This window comes from Camelus dromedarius, chromosome 12 (assembly GCF_036321535.1).
Source record: "Camelus dromedarius isolate mCamDro1 chromosome 12, mCamDro1.pat, whole genome shotgun sequence".
Lineage (NCBI taxonomy): Eukaryota > Metazoa > Chordata > Mammalia > Artiodactyla > Camelidae > Camelus > Camelus dromedarius.
In genome coordinates this window covers 40,426,379-40,449,570 of record NC_087447.1, presented here as the reverse complement: position 1 = coordinate 40,449,570, position 23,192 = coordinate 40,426,379, and the positions used below count along the sequence as shown (strand labels likewise).

At 33.8% G+C, this 23,192-nt stretch overlaps 1 protein-coding gene across 2 annotated transcripts in view; it reads left to right on the top strand.

Annotated features, from left to right (window-relative positions):
- USP47 (ubiquitin specific peptidase 47) overlaps positions 1-23,192 on the top strand; it is a 112,492-nt gene that overhangs the window by 32,386 nt on the left and 56,914 nt on the right. Inside the window, exons 2-5 of one of the 2 annotated variants that reach the window (XM_031460019.2) lie at positions 9,044-9,103; positions 16,547-16,750; positions 19,977-20,090; positions 21,506-21,644. In XM_031460019.2, coding sequence (XP_031315879.2) covers positions 9,044-9,103; positions 16,547-16,750; positions 19,977-20,090; positions 21,506-21,644 — 517 coding nt within the window. The remainder of the gene's footprint in view (positions 1-9,043; positions 9,104-16,546; positions 16,751-19,976; positions 20,091-21,505; positions 21,645-23,192) is intronic. The other variant, XM_031460020.2, reaches the window with a different exon arrangement.

Here is a 23,192-nt window from a genome sequence, read left to right as displayed (position 1 = left end):
TCTTTAGTAAAATCATCCAGACCTGAAATTTTTCTGTTGTTATTGGAGGATTTTTACCTACTGACTCAATTTAATAACTTTAGGACTATCATGGTTTTCTTTTGTTTTCCTTTGAGTTTGTTTAACAAGTGTTATTTTTCTGGAAGTTTATCCATTCCATTATGTTTTCAAATATGTTGACATAAATTTGCTTGTGACATTCTTTTATGTTTTACTTTGTTGTATCTAATAGTTACATCCTGTTTTCTTTAATATTTTTTGTGTTTTCTCTTTTTTGGGGATTAATCTTACCAGTGGTTTATTATTAATTAGGTTTTGTTGTTTAATAGAAGCAGCTTTTGGCAATGATAATTTTCTTTATAGTATTTTTATTTTATATTTCATCAATTTCTGCTTTTACCTTTTTATTTCTTCTCCTTTGGTGCTTCAGTTACATGATAACAGATTTTGGTTTTGTTTTCAGCTCTCTGGGGACCAGCCACAGCCCCAAACACCATTAGTAGCAGAGAACTATTTTTTCAGCTCTAGGTTTTGTAGTTCTTCTGGCTTTTCACTCTTCATTATCTCACCTCTGCCTAGTCCCACAAAGACTCACCTATTTTGCAGAAAAGCCCGCTTCCCCTCCCCACCCAGTATGCTGTACAAGTTTGATACATTTTTATTATCATTTGATTCTTAATATCTTCTATTTTCTTCTTTGACCCATGAATTAGTTTCTTAATTTTGTAATTATATATGATTTTCCTACTTATATTTTTGTTACTGATATTTAATTCATTTGCATTATAGTGGAAGTGTTCTATATGATGCTAGTCTTTTGAAATTTGTTGAAGCTTGGCTTATAATAAAACCTAATATCAAGTCAGTTTTTATAAATATTCTATGTGTGCTTTAAAAGAATGTATATTTGCAGCTGTTAAGTATAGTTTTTCATATATCAGTTAGATCAGTCTTGTTAATTTTGATGTGTGTTTTTCTGTGTCTTTGTTGATTTTTTGGTTTTTTTTGGTCTGTTAAATCTGTCAACAACAACAGATGTATATTAAAATCTCAAACTAAGATGTTGGATTTTTTTTTTCATTGTGCTATCAGTTTTTGCTTTGTCTATTTCAAAGCTATTTTATTTGACATTTAAAACTGTCACATCTAGGGTAATCTATCATCTCAAGATCCTTAGCTTAATCATATCTGCAGTCTTTGCCATAGAAGGTAAAATTTATAAATTCTTGGGATTAGGACCTGATATCTTTGGGGACATGATTTAACCTATTCTATTATTTTTGCTTCTTTTTCTTTTCTTTTCTTTCTTGGCTTCTTTAGATTTAAATTATTATTTTTTCATTCCACTTTAATTGTTCTGTTGGTGTGGAAGTTATATACTGTGTATATTCTTTTAGTGTAAGTGTATTTAAAATAATTTAATATGTACACTTACCACAGTGTAAAACTTTTAGTTATCTTTAATTTCCTCTTGAATACTGTAAGGATATTAGAATACTTTAATTCCAGTAACACTCTCACTTATATGGTATAGTTGTTATATAATTCTTTTCTTTTTTTTTTCTTTTTTGAGGCGAATAGTAAAGGAGTTTATTAGGTTACACTGCCATAGACAACAGTGGGCCACACAGAGAGATGCCTGTAAGCCAGTTGTTGGGGTCTTTTATAAGACAGAGTCAAAAGGTACCTGATTGGTTTGTGCACAAGTCTCTGATGGGTTATAGTTGAGGTAAGAAGTTTAGTGCCCTGTGATGACTCTAATGAGGTGGGCTGAAGCAAGCCATCCTGAACTATTGTGGGATTAGGCATTACCCAGGGCTATTAGTTTGTTAGGGCAAACACACCCAGTAAAGAATGTACTTTATCTGTTGAGGAATCACCGGCAGACATGGCAGACATCCGAGAGCCCAGGAATGAGGGTCATTGGACTTTGAAGGTACTTTGAAGGATGTCAGTTGGCCCCACATTTCCCCCTAACAGATTGGCAATGACAAATCTTTGAAACAGGGGTGAAGGTCTCTTCTTCTGTATCTACTTTCTGCTGAATGAGAGGCGTCACACTGTCCTGTCTATCGTGCGAGTCTGTCTAGGGTTTTGGGGCACCGACATCCTAGCAAGCAGCCTTAAAGGTTGGAGCAGAAGGAGACCCCAGGAGCATCCTAATTCTGTCTTTTCATTTTTAAGCATAGAAGACATTGCTGTTTATAGTTTACCCACATATTTATAATTCTTTACTATTCACTTTTTTTTTAATTGTGATAACATACATAATTTACTCTTTTTATGGCTGAATAGTATTCCATTGTATGAATATACCACAACTTCTTTATCTAATCATCTGTTGATGGACATGTAGGTTGCTTCCATGTGTCTTGACTACTGTAAATAGTGCTGCTGTGAACATTGGTGTGCATGTATCTTTTCGAATTAGAGTTGTCTCCAGATATATACCCAGAAGTGGGATTGCTGGATCACATGGTAGGTCTATTCTTAGGTTTTTGAGGTATCTGCATACTGTTTTCCATAATGGCTGTACCAAACTACATTCCCACCAGCAGTATAGGAGGATTCCCTTTTCTCCACACTCTCTCCAGGATTTATCATTCATGGACTTTTGAATGATGGCCATTCTGACTGATGTGAGGTGATATCTCGTTATTTGATTTGCATTTCTCTGATAATTTTTAGTGATATTGAGCATTTTTTCATGTGCCTATTGGCCATTTGTATGTCTTCATTGGAGAATTGCTTATTTAGATCTTCTGCCCATTTTTGGATTGGGTTTTTTGTTGTTGTTATTGTTATATGAGCTATTTATATATTCTGAAAATTAAGCCTTTGTCAGTCACATCATTTGCAAATATTTTTCTCCCCTTCTGTAGGTTGTCATTTTGTTTTGCTTATGGTTTCTTTTGCTATGCAAAGCTTATAAGTTTAGTTAGGTCCTATTTGTTTATTTTTGCTCTTATTTCTGTTGCCTGGGTAGACTGCCCTAGGAGAACATTGATAAGATTTATGTCAGAGAATGTTTTGCCTATGTTTTCTTCCAGGAGATTTATCATGTCTTGTCTTATATTTAAGTTTTTAAGCCATTTTGAGTTTATTTTTGTGTATGGAATGAGGAAGTGTTCTAACTTCATTGATTTACATGCGGCTGTCCAGTTTTCCCAGCACCGCTTGCTGAAGAGACTGTCTCTTCCTCCATCGTATGTTCTTGCCTCCTTTGTTGAAAATTAATTGATATAGGTCTGTGGGTTTATTTCTGGGAGAGTTGTTAGAATTCTTTATATATTCTGGATATTAATCATTTAACAGATACATGATTTGCATGTATTTTCTCCCCTTCCATAGATTGCCTTTTTGCTCTGTTGTCCTTTGATACACAAACATTTGAATTTTAATGAAGTCCAATTTATCTATTTTGTTATTGTTGTTATTGTCTCTACTTTTGGTATGATATCCAAGAAATTATTGCCAAATCCAGTTTCATGAAGCTTTTCTTCTATGTTTTCTTCTAATAGTTTTAAAATTTTAGCCTTTAAATTTAGGTCTTTAATCCATTTTGAGTTAACTTTTGTAGGTATTCATTTCTTTTTGTATCTCACTCCTTTGTTCAAGACAAAATAAATACTTTGGGATCTGGGTTTAAACACTGAGTCAAAATGTTACTATCAAGGAGGGAACTAGGTTCAGTACAGAGGATGTGACACAAGGCTCAGGAGAGGGAATATGGTTTTTTAAAGCTAGAATTCATGAACAGTCTCTATTCCGTATTAGATAAGCAAAACCTCTCCATGTTTATGATTAGCTGACAGTATATGAACTCATTGTTTACCCATTGCGTATGCATAGATCTGTTGGAGGTTTTTCCAGAAAGTTTTCTTCATGGTGGGCATGATTATGGCACCACATGATTATGACACTACAGTGGTACTTGTTTAGAAGAAATCAGATATACCTCGGTGTCATCAGGCTAGATGGGTAAATCAGAATTCATCACTTTTCCTCTAGGACCACTTTTCTTTCTGCACATGTACTTTTTTTTGAGAGGTTACTGCAAAATACAACTTTCTGTAATATAAGCAGGAAGACAGAAGAGGATATATCCTCTCTTCCTTCATGAACTTTCAGTGAAGTTCTAAGAGCATATGTCTCAAGCTTTTGTAGCCTTTTGTGATGATGAGGATACAAACCTTTTACAGGAATTGACCTTTCTCAAGTGAGTGTTTCTCACTTAAATTCTCTCATGTGGTTATGGACAGATGTTAAGGGATTTTCACCCTTAGAAAAGATTCTTAGACAGGAAAAGAGTACCTAAGCATAAAAACTGGTACAGAAGAAGAAGGAAAATATCTTTTTTAGAGTTTCTTTAATGAGGATCTACTGGTCATAAAAATCTGTTTTTGCATTCCTGAAAGACATTTTTGCTGTGTGTAACATTCTGGACTAATAGTGTTTATTATTTTTTAGATCGTTAAAGGTATGCTTCAGTCTTCTGGATTCCATTTTTGCTGTTGAGAAATCAACTGAAAGTCTAATTGTTTTAGTTAATTTTAGGGTAATCTTTCATTTTTCCTCTTTCTTTCCTTTTTATTTAAAGAACTTCCTTTAGCCATTCCTTTAGGGTAGTTCTACTGGAGCCAAATTCTTTTAGCTTTCCTTTATCCAAGCAGGTCTTGAATTCTGCTTGGTTATGAAAGCAATTTCTTTGTTATTCTGAAACAGAAGAACCCATTGGGCCCTCCCTGGTACACATCCTTTCCGTGTTCCCCCCTTTTCTTCTTTATAGGAAATAGGCTTCATTCAGCCTCCTTGACCTTCCCTGAGTTTCGAAGGGCAGATTCAAGCAGTTCCTAGTCAGGGAAGGGAGGTAACGCAGAAAGAGAGAAGGAGCAGTCAAGAAACAATAGCGCAGCCATGGGGCAGGTTCCTCATCAAGGAATATACATATTAGTACTTCCGAGTTCTTCTATACGAATTAAGGCCCCTACCCAGGTGGAGGATGGTAACTTCTGGCTAAGCACAAGAGCATTCCCTGTTACCTCACCACCAACCAATCAGAAGAAAGCCACACTGTAGCCCTCACCCTGAATTTTCCCTATAAAAACTTCTCCCCATGGGGAATTCAGGGATTTAGAGCACGAGGCACCCATTCTTCTTGCTTGGCCCTGCAATAAACCTTTCTCTGCTCTAGACTCCAGCATTTCCGTTTGTTTGGCCTCACTGTGTCTTGGGCACATGAATTTGCATTCAGTAATAATTCTTGAAGGACTTTTTTTTTTTTTTTTTTTTTGGTTTATAGTATTCTGAGTTAACAGTTATTTCCTTTGAACACCAGAAAAATATTGTGCAACTTCCTTCTGGCCTCCTTGGTTTCTGATAAAAAAAGATGTTCCACTTACTTTGCTTTTACGTGTGTGTAAACTTTTCCTCTATATCTCATTTTTGATAGTTTACCTTGCTGTGTCTTCAAGTGCATTAATCTTTTGTTCAGTGGTACCTAATCTGTTAATCCCACCCATTGTATATTTCATCTCAGATACTGTACTTTTCATCTCTAGAAATTTGAGTTGGATCTTTTTTATATCCTCCATGTTTTTCCTTTACTCACTTTCCTCTACCTTCTTGAAATATAGAATATAATTAAAACCTTTTATATTCTTGCCTACCAGTTCTGTCATGTGTCATTCTGGGTTGGTTTTCATTGATTTTTTTCTTCTCATTATGGGTCATCATTTCCTACTTTTGTGTATGCCTATGGATGTCAAACACTGAATTTTACATTGAGGGGTGCTGGGTATTTTTTATTTCCATAAATATTCTTGATCTTTGTTCTCTGATAAAGCTAATTTACTTGTAAACATCTTGATCCTTTGGAGGCTTGCTTTTAGAAGGCTTTGTAAGATTGAGCCAGAGTAGCCTTTAGACTAGGCCTAATTTGGTCCCACTACTGAGACAGTACTTTTCTGAGTACTCTTATCTGACACCTGTGTATTATGAGATTTTTCTTCATTCTGGCTGGTGGGAATTGAAGTGAACTCCAGGGATTCTTTCCTATGGTTCTTTCCCCTGCCTCAGGTGGTTTCTTCACGTGCATATGCTGATGAATACTCAGCTCAATACTCAAGGAGGACCACTACAGGTCTCGAGCTTGCTATTTGCACAGCTTTCTTGTGTTCATTATTTTGCTCTGTAAATTCTGGCCAAATTGACCCACTTGAACTTCCAACCTCATCTCTTCAACTCAGGGAGATTGCTGATCTCTACCTGGGTTCTCTCTTCCTGCACTGCAGCCTGGAAGGTAGCTTACCTTGTTTGTTTCTGATCACTGTCCTGTGTTACCTGTTGTTTAATAATATTTGGGAACCATTGTTTCATATATTTCATATATAGTTGTTTAAGGTGGGCAGGGTAATCCAGTCTGCCATTTCATCTTGTCTCATAATGGAAGTTTTGGTTTGTTGGTTTTTTTCAAACTTTGTCTGCTTTATTTTACTACATTAAATTAAGCAGTAAGGCAAAACAGTAACTTTCTTTCATAAAGATCAAGGAGTGCCTCTCATTCCAGGATGCTTCTTCACAAATATGCATGACATTTAGCTCATTATGTCTATAAGCACTTTGAACAAAAGAAAACTCTGATGGGCTAATCACATCACAAATTCAAATTAACTTAATTAAGTCCAAAATGGAAATTTTTTGGATTTAACAGTAAACAAGTAGAATATAAACAAATACATCAGGTGGCTCTAAGTACTATGCAGAAACCTGAAGCAAGGAAGGGATATGAAGAGAACTGCAATTTTAAATAGAATGGTGAGAGGAGGACCAGTTTGAGAAATTGATTATTTTCAGATTATCTTTTGCTTTATAACAGTCTGCCCCCAAACTTAATGACTTTTGTTCACGGATGTGCAATTTGGGCAAAGCTGGACCGGGACAGCTTATTTCTGCTCTGCTAGGCATCAGCTGGAACATCTGAAAGGCTAGGGGCTGAAATAATTTGAATACTTCCTGATAGGAATGCTGGCTGGTGCTGATTGCCAGCTGAGATCTCATTTGAGCTGTGGCTGGAACATCTACACATGACTTTTCCATGTGGCTGCTTGGCTCCTACAAGGCATAGTTGTCAGGTTCCAAGGGTGAGCATCTGAGAGAGAGCAAGGCGGAAGCTGTGTTAACTTTTCTAGCCCAGCCTTGAAAGTCGTGCTGTGTATCACAGGAAGTCACTAAGACCGTCCCATATTGAAAGGGACTGGAATTAGACTTCTGTTCTTCCTGGGAGGCGTGTCAAAAATTTTGTGGACCTATTTTAAAGCCACCACAATGATACTTGAAAAAAGTAGGTAAGAATGTCTATAGAGGAAGAACACCCCAGGTACAGTGTACAGAAAAACAAAGACTCTGAGGCTGGTGGATACCTTATAGTTTAGATTTGTTTTTGGTTGAGTTCCATCTATATACTGTCAGCTCCTTCAGGGCAGGGGCTTTTGTTCACTGCTGTTTTCTCAGCACCTAAAACAGTATTTGAAAAATAGTTGTAGTTTAATTCTTATTTGTGGAAAAGATACTGAACTCTTCTGCATCATGTATCAAAAAATCCTAAAAATGGGTACATAACCTTTGATCTAGTGTTTCTTTCTTTGTGAAATTATCTTCAGGGGAAAAAAATTGTACAAATAAAAAAAGCTGTAGTGAAAATTTGAAGATGTCTAAATGCCCATTAATAGCAGATTAGTTAGGCAGATTAGTTAAATAAATTATAGTTTGCCTATATAGTAGAACACTTTAGTGTTTAAACTGAATGTTTAGGCCCAGAAAGGTGAGTGAGTATTGAAGGAAAAGGAGCAGAATTCAAATAATGGTGTACAGAATGATCGTTTTTGGTTAATAATCTATGCATAGGATCTATATTTGCATAGAATGTAGAGGGATCTGATAGGGTGTATATCAAATTGTTAATAATTGCTCTAGGGGTTATTTTAGAGTTGCTTGTCAAAAAACTATGTGGTACTATTATAATAGAAATATATTTTTATTATAAAAGCAAATAACTTTTTTATTGATGTAGAATGGTATCCAAGCTACTATGAATATTAAAAAGCACCTTTTAAAACAATATATTGGCCTCTCTTTTTATTAATTAAAGAATGTGAAGGAAAACAAAATTTGTATAGAAAAAGTGTGGAATATAAAACCAAGATTTTTCAGGAGATTATCTCTTGATTATGGATAATCCTTATTTCCTTTTATATATTTCTGTATTCCTTAGTTGCTAAAGTAGGCTTATCTTGCAATATGGAAGATATTTATATTAAAACATTGCAGGAAGCAATGTTAAGCAGCTTTAAGAATATTTATCATATGAAAAATCCAAATTTATAAACTAGCAAAATCAGGGATCTTTTGGTTTCCTCGCAGAGTTCCTTTAATGGTCTCAAAATAGTTTGTGACTTGGAAACAGAAAGATAAATACTTTATGATCTTACTTATATGTGGAATCTAAAAAAACTGAACTCATAGCAACAGAGAACAGATGGGTGGTTGCCAGAGGAAGGGGATGGGGATTAGGGAAATAGGTAAAGGTGGTTAAAAAGGTAATAACTTCCAGTTATAAGGTAAATTCTGAGTGTAAGATACAGTTTGATGACTATAATTAACAATACTGTATATTTGAAAGTTGCTAAGAGAATAGAACTTAAAAGTTTTCATCACAAGGAAAAAAATTTGTAACTGAGTTGATGGATGTTAATTAATTACCACACTAAGTTGTTATTTTGCAAATATACACATATCAAATCATTAAGTTTTGTATCTTAAACTATTACAGTGTTACATGTTAATTATATCTCAATAAAACTGGGAAAATAAGTGACTTAGAATATTTGATTTACACACAATTCTTGAGCAATTCTCAAGTAGTAATACTTTAATTCTTATATATTTTGTTGCAAAAATGTCTTTAGATTAGTTGTTCTCATTTCACTCTTACCTTTATTTTAAAGAAATAATTTGTAATTAATTTTGTTCTTATATACCATAGGATGTGTTTTGGAGATGCAGACAAAATATCTTTGATGAAATGAAGAAGAAATTTTTACAGGTAGACTGCTGATGTAATTGCTTTAGTGTGATAATCAGCAGAGCAAGTAACAGCATGTTAGTATTTTTATTTAATAACAAGGCATGTCTTAAGTTTTATGCTTGTTGGCTGTTTTATTTCTACCTGATTTTAATAATGAGGAAGTCACCTTAAGTGAATATATATGTCCATTGTTGTTAACAAGTGAATGAGGTGGAAAACTTGTTAAAAACTATGGAAACTCTTTGTTTTGACTTTCGGGAATGGTGGTTATCTATTTTTTACTGATACATTTATTTTCTGAAATATTAATAGTGCTAGGATTAAGTCATTTAATAATTTAGAGTCAAAACCCAGAAATCTTATTTAAAGAATGAAATAAAACTGTTACCTTCCTGGCAGCCTGTATGCACTACAGGCCTAAACATTCCTGTGATGTAGCATCCCATTTAACCTTGCTTATTTTCCTTGGGTCTCTTTACCTCCAAGTTCAAGGTTCTTTATTTAATCTCTTTTAGTCCTCTCCACGTGATCCTTGGCAAGAGACCACTTAGGAAAAAAATTATGTAACATTATAGTTTGCTGGGGAGGTTGGAGTGGAGTAGACGGAGGATCTTTAAAATAGTCTTTTTTTTTTTTATGTAAGTTAGGACCCCCAATACTATCCCAGAAATTGTCGCTTGTTAAGGTAAAAATGCACCATCTGAATGAGGCTGATAAATTTAATAAATTTCAATCAGCAAAAATATTTATACCATCAATCCTCTTAAAAATTTTTTTTGTATATATGTGTTTATTGAAGTATAGTCAATTTAGAACGTTGTGTCAATTTCTGGTGTACAGCATAATGCTTCAATCCTCTTTTTTAATCTATAGCAGTATATTAACCATGAACTGTGAATACCAGAAGGGTAATGTTCTAAGGCCTAATTTTTTAGCTCATAACAGTTCCTGTACCAAAAAGTAGATAAAATGGACTTTGTGTGTGTGTAAGTTTGCAGCCATAACATTATTATTTGTAATACCATTGAAAGGAAGAAAGTCTTGAGAGAAAATGGGTTGACTATTAAATTTAGAGGTGAAGAAGTCCCTTTGTAATGCTTTAAAATCCTTCATATTAATTTTTTAAGAAAAATCTTAATCTTGATAACTTTGGACTTTGATATTAAATCATTTTCTACATGCTAATGCCATTCTAAATATACATATCAATTATACACCTTGTTTTGTGTTTTTTAATACAAAACACCTAGGAAGTATATTTTGTGTGAAACAAAAATTATGATGTTAACTTCAGAGAACTCAGATTTGAACTTAGAACTGTTTGGAATGCCAAGAAAAGGAGACAAGATGACTTAAGAGACACACTGGCCTTTAATAGGTTCTGAGATTCCTTAGACAGAAGAACCATCTGTGTCTACCACTTCTAGATGTTCCTAGCACTGAGCCTGTCTTTGAAAGAGAAAATAATGTTTTCAGTGTTTTAATCCCAATATGTTTACCTTTTGTAAATAAGACTGTCATTTTTGTTTGTTTTATTTTTTGAGTGATTCCTTTTTTTCAAATTTTACTAGCAAATCTAGCTTTGTTTCTGCAGTGAGCACTAACAGGCCAATCTCTTAGCATATAGTGTTAAAATAGTTACTGTTGACTTTCCCTTATTCTCACAAGTGTAATATTGCTGCGAATTGTCCATATAATAAGTAGTTTTAATTTTATACTTTATACCTTTTTTGTAATTGGGTAGGTTTTTCTGTGTAGAGAACTTTGTGCCTCTCTAATAGCTCACCTAAGATAAATTAAATGTTTTCCCAAGTGGGACGTCCTTTAGGCTTTTCTATAACTTTGCAGTTGTTTTATCTTACCGGTTTTCTCCAATACATCATAGAACTTTTTTTGACTCAAAAATTGTGCTCCCTTCCCTAAATTATGATGTATGTTCAGATGCCTTACCTTAATGTTGGGTGTAGTATCTAAACGGACACTCACCTCCCACTACTAATACTGTCATTACTCCATTCTTCCCAACTAGCACTTGCCTGTGCTTAAATATATTTAGATATGTTTTTGTTGTCTATTGCTATGGAACAGCCTACCCCAAAACTTAGTGGCTTAAAATGACCAGTTTATTTGCTCACATTTCTGTTGGATAGGATTTGGACAAAGGCGCAGCCAGTCAGTTTTTCTGCTCCACATGCATCATCTGGGATTATTACTTGGCTGCATTTGTCTGGGACTGGCTTTGGATGGAATGTCCAAGAAGGCTTTTCTCACTTACCAGGCACTCCAGTGCTCCACTAAGTGGCCACTTTCTCTCTGTGTGGGTTGTTAGAGTTTTAACACAGCATGTTGGTCCCAGGGTAAATGGATTTCTTTTGCATGGCTGGCTTATAAGAGGGAACATTCCAAGAGGTGAAAAAGCAAAAGTTTCCTGCTTTAAATCATACAATTTCACTTCTGTCACATTCTGTTGGTCCTAGCTGGTCACAAGGCCAGCCCAGGTTCATGGGAAGAGGAAAAACAAAAAGTGGTAAAGAATTTTTAGCCATCTTTAATTCGCCTCAAGATGATGTTTTTCACTTTGGGCATAAGTAAGATCAGTCAGGGTAGAACTGCAGGAAATTAAGAAGGAAAGTTAGTCTATTCTCCCAATTCTAAGAAATACTGTTTTACATTTAAACATTTTATAAACCTATATGTTTAATATAACATTGTAGAGTTATTTTTCTCTTGAAAAGCATAATAAAATTATTGAAAAGCATAATAAAACACCTTATTGATGAAATCTTAGAATTGAAAACAATTTTTTTTTCTTATTAGTTCCCAAAGGCAGGGGAAAGAAAGAGATTTTGCCTCTATATAATTAGTGTTGACAATAGTGATAACAAAAACTTAGGGGGAGGGCTAGTATAGCTCAGTGGTAGAGTGCTAAGCATGCACTCTACCACTGAGTTCACTCCCCAGTGCCTTGATTAAAAAAAATTAGTAAATAAACCTAGTTACCTCCTCACCCCAAATTTTTTTACATTCTTGTTCTTTTATTTATAGAAAGAAGATGAGAGCTGAATCGCAGTACTTTATTTGTGACCTCATGTAAATGTCTATTCCTTTAACCACATACCTTGTCCTAAAACTTAAAATGAAGGCAAATCATCTTGTAGTGTTATAATGTTATGCAACTAATACAAATATATATCTTTGTATATTCTATACATATTTTACCATGATAAAAATGTTTAACATATAGTCTTAGTTTAAAATATGTATGAAGAATAGCATAAATATAGCTATTTTAAATAAAGTATTTCATAAGCTATATATGTGTGTGTATATATATATATATGTACACACTGAATTTTCTACTTAAAATAATTTACTGTAAGATTAGAGTGTGTTTTAAAATATCTAGAATGATTTTGGAACTCTTAATTTTTCCTTCAGAACAAAACTCTAAGACATGCAAAAGAAATTCTTTAGTGCTTACATTTTGTATCAATTGTGACCCAAAATGGTACATAAAATATTTTGAAATCACTTTTGGCCATTTCTAAATATCTGTTGAAAGCATGAATTTTTAGCACGACTTAAAAAATGCAAAAAACAAAATCTGTTTTTGTTTGTCCTGAAGGCAGTCTCTTGAATGAATTTAAGAAAGGTGGTAAGAAGCACAGGATGGAGTGGAGTCTTAAGACTGCTTGTTGTTGTTTTCTTAAATTTTTTATTGAAGCATGGTTGATTTACAATGTTAGTTTCAGGTGTACAGCAAAGTGATTCAGTTACACATACCCATACGTATATATTTTTTCTTTTCAGATTCTTTTCCATTATATGTTATTACAAGAAATTAAGATTTTTAAAAATGCAGAGATTACCTTGATGCTACTGTAGAAGTGACTTTCATTTGATGCTGTAAAGTTGTGTTAAAAAATCAATTAATGTTGCAAATTTGTGTTAAAAATTAACTGTTTCTTGTAACACGTTTATTTCTGAGGGTTACGTAGAAGTTGTGATCAATTTGAACATAATTTTTAGTTTGGCTGCACTTGATTATATGTAAAGAGGTGCATGCAGAATATTAAAATATAGTTAATATTAAATATAAAAATTTTAAGAAAATAAAAAATATTTTTAAAGTGGATGTAGTTCATGGATGATAGCCACATAGATTAAATTAGGACTAAAAAGTGGGCCACACAGTTGAGTGTAAAGTAATAGGATTTACAAGTGACTACCTTAGAGCTTTAAAGAAGATCAAAGCTTTTTGTTTTTATTTAAATTATCCTAGAGTTGAATTCAAGAGTAATATGTGATTGGCCTCAGAAATTCTTCTATGGGAATCTTAAGGAAACAGAAAAGTGTACAAAGTTTTAACAGGTATTCATCACACAGTTACTTCTGAAGTCTAGCCTACCACGAGAATGGAGCTAAGAAAAAGCTCTGAGATGCGATTGCTCAGTGTATTCTCCCCCAGGTTGGAGAGAATGAAGACGAGAAGCTGAGTGAAGTAGTGCAGGAGGCTAGGAAGTATAACCGAGAATGCAGACTCCAAAGAGATACTCTGCAAAGCTTTAGCCAGAATGGTCGTGGATTCACAGATAAAGTAGATCGACTAAAACTGGCAGAAATTGTGAAGCAAGTGATAGAGGAGCAAACCACATCCCACGAATCCCAATGATCACAGCTTCAGACTTTGTTTTTTTAACAGTTTGAAAAATTATTCATTAATGTATAAAGTAGTTTTATGTAAATTAATCAATCATAATTTCATTTCCAAAAAAATGAAGTCTAGCCTAAAGGTCAGTAAAATAAAATTGATAGAATAAATTTTTTTAATTATTTATTTTTAGAGAAGGTACTGGGAATTGAACCCAGGACCTCATGCATGCTAAGCATGCACTCTGCCACTTGAACTATACCCTCCCCACCTAAATTCTTATTAATCCATGTAATAAAACACTATTAAACTTAAAATTATGAGTTAGAAGAAGTTTGACAAGGGAAGATTACATGGTATATTTATAAGTAGAGAAGTTACAAAATAGCATGTATATTCATAACCAAATATTTGTGTTTGAAAAGTGTCTGTATATTTATTTGTGTGTGTATACATAGGAAAAATAGTTGGAAGAATATACACCAAAATGTTACTAGTTATCTGTGTATTATGAATTACAGGTGGTTTCCACTTTTTCCTTTGTACTTTTCCTATTTAAAAAAGGGAGAGCAAAATTACTTACGTGCAATGCATAGAAAAGAAGACTGTTGTCATTAAAAAGGCATATGTGAGATTAAGTTTTGTTAGTACATTTAGTCTTCAGATGATATTCCATTGGGGATAATTTTGCCTACAACTTTGGGTGGAAGGAGAGGAGGCTAGGATGCCTGTACCTTGTACTCACAGATTTAGGGGAAGAACCAGGAACTGCTGATGTCTGACCATATGGTGTTGCCACATCACCATTTTTTTTTTTTCAGTTGAAGCATAGTCAATTTGCAATGTTGTGTTAATTTCTGGTGTACAGCATAGTGATTCCCTTATATATATCACCATTCTTAATGTGTACTGCTGTGTCAGCACTTCTGATTTCTGAATTCTTAGGCAGGGTCCTGTTCCTTGGACCATTGCCTCCAGTGTATCTGAAGCTTTAAAATCTGGCCTCTGCAGTGTTTTTCACCTGGAAAACTTTTACCTCTGGAAGTACACTGTTGAAACTATGAAAGTGTATCTTTTGTAATTGAAATTTATTTTGAATTGCTCATTCTTTCACTGTAAACAGTTTCAAAAAAGTCCACTTTATGTTTCTCAGTTTGAGATTAAAATGTTTAAAACCATCTATTATAAGTGTTAATACAACGCTTTAAGTTTATAGATAAAGACTTTTTTGCTTTTTTTTTGTTATGCTTTTTATTTTTATAAAAAATTTATTTTTTGTTTTTAACTAGGTTATTGGTAATTAAATATCTTGATTTGTCTGAAACATAGTTCTAGCCAATCTTTTTTAAACGCTGTTCTTTTGTAGCCACTTATTTCTGTTCTAAACTAATTGGAGTAACTTTAAATAATCTCTTAAAAACCCAAAATTGTACATGGCAGAAACAGATTATATTAACCCCACCATACAAACAAACAAACAAAACCTGTGGCTGTCCTGTTTTCAGTACTAGTCAATGATAATGTAATAACAATTCTTATTCGAAAATGGATAATATAGAAGCAACAAAAGGTTAGGGTTGATAATATTGTGTCTTAAAAAAAAGAGAGAAGGAGAAATACATACTTGTATACAGCTCCAGTTTGTACAGTTCATGTTTCTGCAAAGCCTGTTACGGAGCTGGTGAGAGGTCCCTCAAATAAATCACTGCTGCCCTTGACTTTTTCATAATCAGGTTTGCATATTGAAATACTATTCTGAATTGAAGGAAGATAAGATTGGAAAAAGTTTTGCCATAATTGTAGTGTAAGATTCTGATTGCTACAGGCAGGAATAAAGAGAAAGAAGATAGTTTAAGAGGTATCCAGAAGGTAGAAATGATAGAATTTGGTGATTATGTGAAGTGAAGAAGCAGGAGGAGATGAAGAAGTTGCTCAGCTCTCTGGTTTCAACAGCTGGTAGATGATGGTACCATTCATTGAGTTGGGCATTACAGGAGAAGGAGAGGAAGAACTTCTTTCACTGAATTGTCTGATGTAGCCTGCTACCCTTATGGAAGAAGATAGGAAAAAGGAAGTGTCCTTTAACAGCTCAAGGAAAGGGATAGCTTCTCTGAGAAAGTCTCCTTTAAAAAACTTTTTGTCTAGTTCATGTACTAGATGAAAAAAAATAAAAGAGAATTTGTGACCCTATATATGGGTAATTGAAAAGTTGTTTTCCTTGCTTTTCCTTACTCTGCTGGCCAATCTGTTTGGATAAGCTTGTCAACTTCTAACACACTGATAAATGGGGCTTTTGGGTATTTTGTCTATGGATACGACAGTGTAAAAGGTCAGGACACCTGATCGCGCATGTCCTTTAGTATGGATTTTGCAGTCTTTGACAGTCCTCATTGCGTTTCTGCATAGTTCCCTTTCTGTTTCATCAGGAAATCCAGAAATACTTGATGTGACTGTGCTAGCTTAGTAGTGACACATTTTTAAGGATCAGATTTTGTTACATTCAACTGAAAATTGCTCAAGTATACTGTCTTCATGGGCTTGGTGACTGTTGGTTTACAGCCTTATAAGGTGAAAGCAGGTATCCACAAGAACGATGGTTGATTCTTAAATATGTTCCAGTTTTTCCAAATAAGCATGTATGGTGCTTTATATGTTTGACACATTCAGTAGCATGTATTTCAGACATAAAGCAGTAATATTAGCACGGAGAAAATAATATTTTGTAGGTTTTTTGCATTTAATAGAAAACATATATAGTTTGTTTTCCTTTAAAGATAAATAATATTTGGTTGTTTTTTTTTTAATTTCAGATAGAAAATGCTGCTGAAGAACCTAGAGTCTTATGTATAATCCAAGATACTACTAATTCAAAGACAGTGAATGAACGGATCACTTTAAATTTACCAGCTTCTACTCCGCTCAGAAAGCTCTTTGAAGATGTGGCCAACAAAGTGGGCTACATAAATGGAACCTTTGATTTGGTGTGGGGAAATGGAATCAATACTGCTGATATGGTAAAACTCTAGACTGAAAGAATCTTCTCTTAAGTTGCTAATAATATTATAGTCATTGTTGTTATTAATGAGTATATTAAATCCTGGAATCCTTTTTAATATAAGCAAAACTATAATAAATATTAAGAGCCTGTGTGCAACTCAGTAAGTGGAACCCTCATCATCCCTTTCTCTGCCTTCATTCTGGATTCAATATTTGATTATCTTAAAGTTTGCACAGTGTCATTTCATTAGTTTCTTTTAATTTATGTAGGATGACTGTCATCAACAGAAAATTTTCCAACATTTACTGAATGGAATGATGTTCATCTTAAACATTTAAATGAAAAAGGCAGGATATAAAATCATATGTATTTTATAATCTAACTTTTTGAAAAGAAGAAAAAATGTTTATAGAAAAAGGAATATAGGATTTACACCCCAGTATTAATACAGATTATGTACCAGATAGAGTAGTAAAACCCTGATCAGGAAAGTTGGTGATACCATGAGTTCTGCTTCAGAGATCTCACAGTAAAGTTGTAGAGGCAGGTATATCTAAAAATAATTACACTAACAAATACTGTATTATTTATGTTTGCTGTGAGTGCAAAAAGGAGGCATTGGTCAATTTTGCATGGGAGAGTGGCAAAGGAGACTGTTGAGTTAGAGCTCATCTCTACCATTATAATAGTACTCTAAGTAGTCTTTTCTTTTTCCTGTCTTTCAGTCCTAAATCACATGTATACGGTTGTTAGAATTGTTTTTAGTCATCTTAAATCATAGTACTCTTGTCCCCTTCCGGTTTAGAAACCTTTAATGACTGATCATTGCCCACTGATTAAAAATCATATTCCATAGATTAGCATTCAAGACAATTGGTCCTTTAAGTCTTTGTAATCTTAACTTGGAGATATTGGAGTAATTTATTTTCTTAACACAGAACTTCATACTTCTCTATTTCCATGTTTTTGCTTATGTTACCTCTTCCTGTCCTATACCATTGCTGCTCTTAAGTTTTGCAGGAAAGTAATGGCAAACAAAATTGAATGTGTATCCCTATGATATTCGGAGGGCATGGTATTAATTCGCTCTATAGAAGAATCAAAGGTGTTTGTGTTGCTTGGTTTGCTTTTAAGAGTATGATATTTTGCCTTCTATTCCATAATGTATTTGTGGGTTTTTTAAAATACAGAACTAGTGTTTTAAATTAGCCAACTTCCCGCCTCTGAAACTTATTAGTAAAATTGATGACCCAACAAGTTATACAAAGAGACCCAATATTTAATCTGAAACTTTGAATACTCTCTTTTACATTACCATGTAACTTATATTGTTGCCACTTTTTCAGTTTAAAGGATAGTTCTGTACGGTCATGTATGTCTGCCTAAGTCCTATTTCTTTTACTTTTAAGAAGCCTTACTTGGTGTTTCCTCATGCCACTTTAAGAGTAACCTTTCTCTTTTTCCTCCTATTGCACTTTTTCTTCTGCTATGCCATTCATCATAGTCTCTGTATACTATAGTTGCTATTTATTTGTGTCTTTTCACTTGATAGAAGGTAAGTATTTTGATGGCTGGGACCTTGTAGTATTAGTTTTATATCCTCCATAGATATTGTCCCTAGGCATTCAAAAAATGTTTTTGAAATGAACATCTGCAGTAGTTTCAAATAGCAGTATGCCAGGAATAACTATTTTTCTTTGTTCAGCCATGACTGTTCTTAAGTACTTAATTTCTGTGTTTTTATTTGGCCCCTGGACATTTCTACAAGTATACTTTTTGACCTGCATGTGTGCTTCTCTAAAAACCTAATTCATTTATCTACCTACCATATCATACATACAGACACATTTACTGAGGTAAAACCTCTATGTATTCTAGCTATATCATCTGATCTTTTATGCCTAAGAGATCCTGAGAGATCTGGTTCCTGCCCAAAGAATGTAAGGGACCCAAAGATACCTTTCTTCCTTTCAAGTGGCTTCTCTTAGCTTCTGGTTCTCTGTGTCCTATTTTTCTTATGGATATCTAGATGTGAGCCAAAGTTAGGTGAGATTTTGTAAGTTTATTTTATTACTTAACACTTATTTTGTACTCACTGTGTGCCTAGTATTGTTCTAATACTAGGCTCTCTACAAATATAACCTCATTTAATCCTTTTAACCACCTTGTAAGGTAAGTGCTATCACAGCCACATGGTGAGGAAACTGAGTTGTGAGGAAGTGAAGTAACTTGCCCAAAGTCACACAAATAACAAGTGGCAGAATCTCTTACAGTTAATTTTTTTTTGTCCTTAATACCTGTGCTTTTATATAATGTTAATTTTCTAAGAACTAAATGCATTTCCATAAAATAAGTCCTTCTAAGGAGACATTCCTCTTGTCTTTGAAACATTAAAAACATTTCTTAATGAGCAAAATGGTTTTAAAACAGAAGAGTAGGGCGTTTATCCCATCCCTCGGTTTTTCTCAACAGTGGATTGGGAGGGTTGAGTGAGTAGGGCTTGGGGGATAAAGAACTTTCTCATCCACTAACTAGAGTGTGTTAGAGTGACAGCCAGGGTTTAAGTTGTCTACCAGATAAAAGAGGTAAAGACTAAATATGCTAGATAGTTAATTTTCAAAGGAGTTACCACTTCTATCCCTACCGGGATTCTCTAGATCTTAGCAGTGGACTTGAAATAGGTGTCAGTATTTAGGACAGGCTTTTCCTTCAGGGGTCTTTCTGAAGGTGCCCATTTTGTTATATTGTGTATTATTTGTGTTGGGTTGCTTAGTGTGTTTCCTATGTGGGAATTCTCATTATACTCCTATATCAAAACATGTGTTTTACAATTTTAGTTATATAAAATAATCTTTAATTACTTTTCATGAAAACCCATTGAATTCTATACTGCCTACATTTTAAAGAACATCGAAATACAAATGTTTATAATTATTTATTTGTGTAGTATTTAATGTTCCTTCAGTTTTTTAGATGTTGGGAAATATGAACATCTGAAATACCTGTCAGTATATGCCCTGTCACTGGGTTTAGCCATACAGTTCATGAATAGATGAGTTAATTCCAAGCCTAGATTAACAGAATTTTCCAGACTTCATTTTAAAAAATACTGTTTGAACCTAGTAATTGTAGATATGAATCTATTTACATTGGTAGATATGTATCTATTTATATATTATTTGTATTTTATTATTACAATTAATGTTGCTTATAATCTGAGACATTTTATTTTATGCCTATAGGCTCCACTGGATCATACCAGTGACAGGTCTCTTCTTGATGCTAATTTTGAGCCAGGAAAGAAGAACTTTCTGCATTTGACAGATAAAGATGGTGAACAGCCTCAAATACTGCTGGTAAACTATTTAGAAAGTCTTATATTCATAATTTTTCTGCACTGTCACCTATTGGGAAGCAATTTTCCAAAGGAAGGAGGAGAGAGATGTTTTGTAATTTATGTATAATAAATTATTTTTCTGTTTTCTGTTGGTTTAAGTATGTATGTTAACATGATTATACTGGGCATCCATAGCACTGTTGTTTGTGTATATATAGTCTTTTGCCATCCTGGGACTCACACTACAACAGGGATGGGGGTGGGTCTAGGATAAGATCTCCTACTGTGTTTCAGTGGCCTTTGGTTAAACATTTACTTGGTTTCTGTAAATCTTTGGCAGTTTTGCCCAGGTTTTTTTGTATTTCTGTAGGGAAACAGACCCCCTCAGAATTACCTACCCTGCCATTTTTGCTCCCACTCCCCACCCTCCCACCAAACTTTTTGGAATGACTAGTTTCTAAATTATATGCTTTATTTCTGTTTTTTCAGTGTTTGCTACAATTGGTATTTCAATAGGCTTTCCGTCCTGGTTCAGTGGCCTTAATGATCATCAAATCCAGTAACTCCCAATTTGAGGCATTCTCTGAAAAAACTTGGTCTGATTTACCTAGCTACTTTACCGACTGAGGAAACTAAGGCTCACAGAGTTTATGGACTTTTCAGAAACTTTCCTCAGGAAAAGTTCTTCTATTTGATGCTGTCATTTAGAATTCTGTTGTGTATTAGAATGCCTCTCTGGACAGTAGACAGTAATTAAACACAGGGCATCCATACCGAAGCAATACCAGAATATGTTCTGACCTTCCTTAATCTCATCATTTATTTTTAATCACATCATGAGAAGATTTTTGACTAGTCTGGGTGATATTAAACTAGATTAGCTATTAATTTGGGAATTTATGCTTTAAAATGCATAGTAATTACTCTTCAGCTCTGGCTTAGTTGCTTATGCTGATTTTATATCCCTTACTCCTTTTGACATCTTTCTCATTAATAGGAAGTTTCTTATTATTATAATATCAGTAGGAAACTATCCATTCCATTCAGCACTTACTGAGTATCCCCTGCCTTCCAGTCCTTCTTAGCAAGGATGATATAAAAATGAATGACAGACTCTGTCATCAAGGAGTTCACAGTTGTATTTTGATTTATTAGTACCAAATATCTCCTTCTCTCATGTAAACAAAATTTGAAAAAGAATTGAAAGAAATTGAGAAAGTAAGAACTTTGGAAGGAAGCATAAGCACCTCTCCAAAGTGTTTTATATTGGGCATCTTTCAACCTTCCTCCAGGAAATAATGACGATATGTACTTTGAATGTCTTGGTGGTACCAGTAATGCCTCATCTTTTTTTTCCTCAGCAATTAGTATGTCTTTTTTCATTGTTTCAGCATCATTTACCATTCAGTAAATATTGGTTATGCTGCATTTTAGGAGGATTCCAGTGCTGGGGATGACAATGTGCATGACAAATTTATAGGTCCACTTCCAAGAGAAGGTTCTGTGGGCTCTACCAGTGATTATGTCAGCCAAAGCTACTCCTATTCATCTATTTTGAATAAATCAGAAACTGGTAAGATTTGTTATTATTGTTGTTGTTATATTTTCATAAAATCATTGAGCATTAGACCCAGAGTAATCTTAGAGTTCTCATTTTATGGTTTAGAAAACTGAGACTCAGAGCAAGATCACTAGTTAGCAGAAGCAAAGTTAGAACGAGAACGTGGTTCCTTTTCCCTCAACCCACTGTTATTTTTACTGTATTGTTACTGCCACTATTTAGTAATAAAGTAAAAAATACTAAATAATGGATTTTGAAAGAAGACTTTTCTCTTTGATAATTTTCTATTTTGAATTTAATCTTAAGTTTTTGAAGTTGACTTCCTCTGAAAGGAATGTTATCTCCATAAGGATTAGAATAGACTACAGGAGATACTTCCACCTGGAACAGATGGGCCAGGCTTATTTTGTTAGGCCTACTGTGTTACCTTCTGGTTTAATATAATCACATGTTTGAAATTAAGCGTGTAATTTAAAATTTCTGTTAGCTTTGTTCTGAATATGATTACGTCTATATTTCTGAAATTTTTTTCTGTTTATTGAGCTAGTGAAATTGTTTTATGCAATTTTATATTTTTTATATATGATTTGTTGATTGCCAAAAAATATAATCTGGATACTTTTACATATTATTTCATCTTAAAACAAACATTTTTGCTAGGTAGTATTCACATTAAAAGAAATGGATACTAGGGCTCAGAGAAGCCTTTGTACAGCTAGTTAATGGTGTTTCATGCTAGGTATGGCTTCAGAATGTTTACTCTTAGAACTTCAAAACAGAGATGATTGTAAATAGTACATACAAATATCTAGTATAAAAAGAAAACTATAGAATTATATTGCAGATTTTTTTTAATGTGATCTGTAATCTTCCACTTATTGTATTTTATGATTGAAATCTAGAATAATTCCCTCATAGCTAGTCATTTGTGCACTCTTAATGGTGTATTTATTCTGGAAATAGAAAAGGTTGGTCATGTTTGATATTTAGGATCATTTATATCAATACATCTTTTTGCAGCAAACTACCAAGAATAAAATAATGTAAAATTATCTTCTATTTCAGATACTAGAAGATATATAAAGCTGCTTCTTAACGCTGGATAAAGTAGTGATTCTCTAATTTTTATTTCTTTAAAAATCATTTCAGGATACTTGTTAAAAATGTAGGTTCCAAGGCATTGCTCCCCAGAATACTAATTTGGCTACTCGGGAACAGGCTGTATAAATTGCATTTGGTAAGATAGTTGGAATACTTTGAGAAAGTTCCAGATTTAACAAATCAGGATTCTTGAAATTTTTGCTGAGTATTCTGACAACCAGTTCAGTCCTTACACAGGAAGTATTTGCCGAACTCCTACTTTGCGCTGTGTACTGTATAGCTCTCTAATGCCTGTAATTCCTAGAGACTAAAGCATACTTTTAAAAAATACTCTCTGATTATAGGAATGTAGTACACATTCATCATCATACTATAAAATGAAGAAACTGGAAGTCACTGACAGTACTATGAATAGAAACTAATGATTTTGCTTATTTTTGTCTTATCTTTCCTTCATCT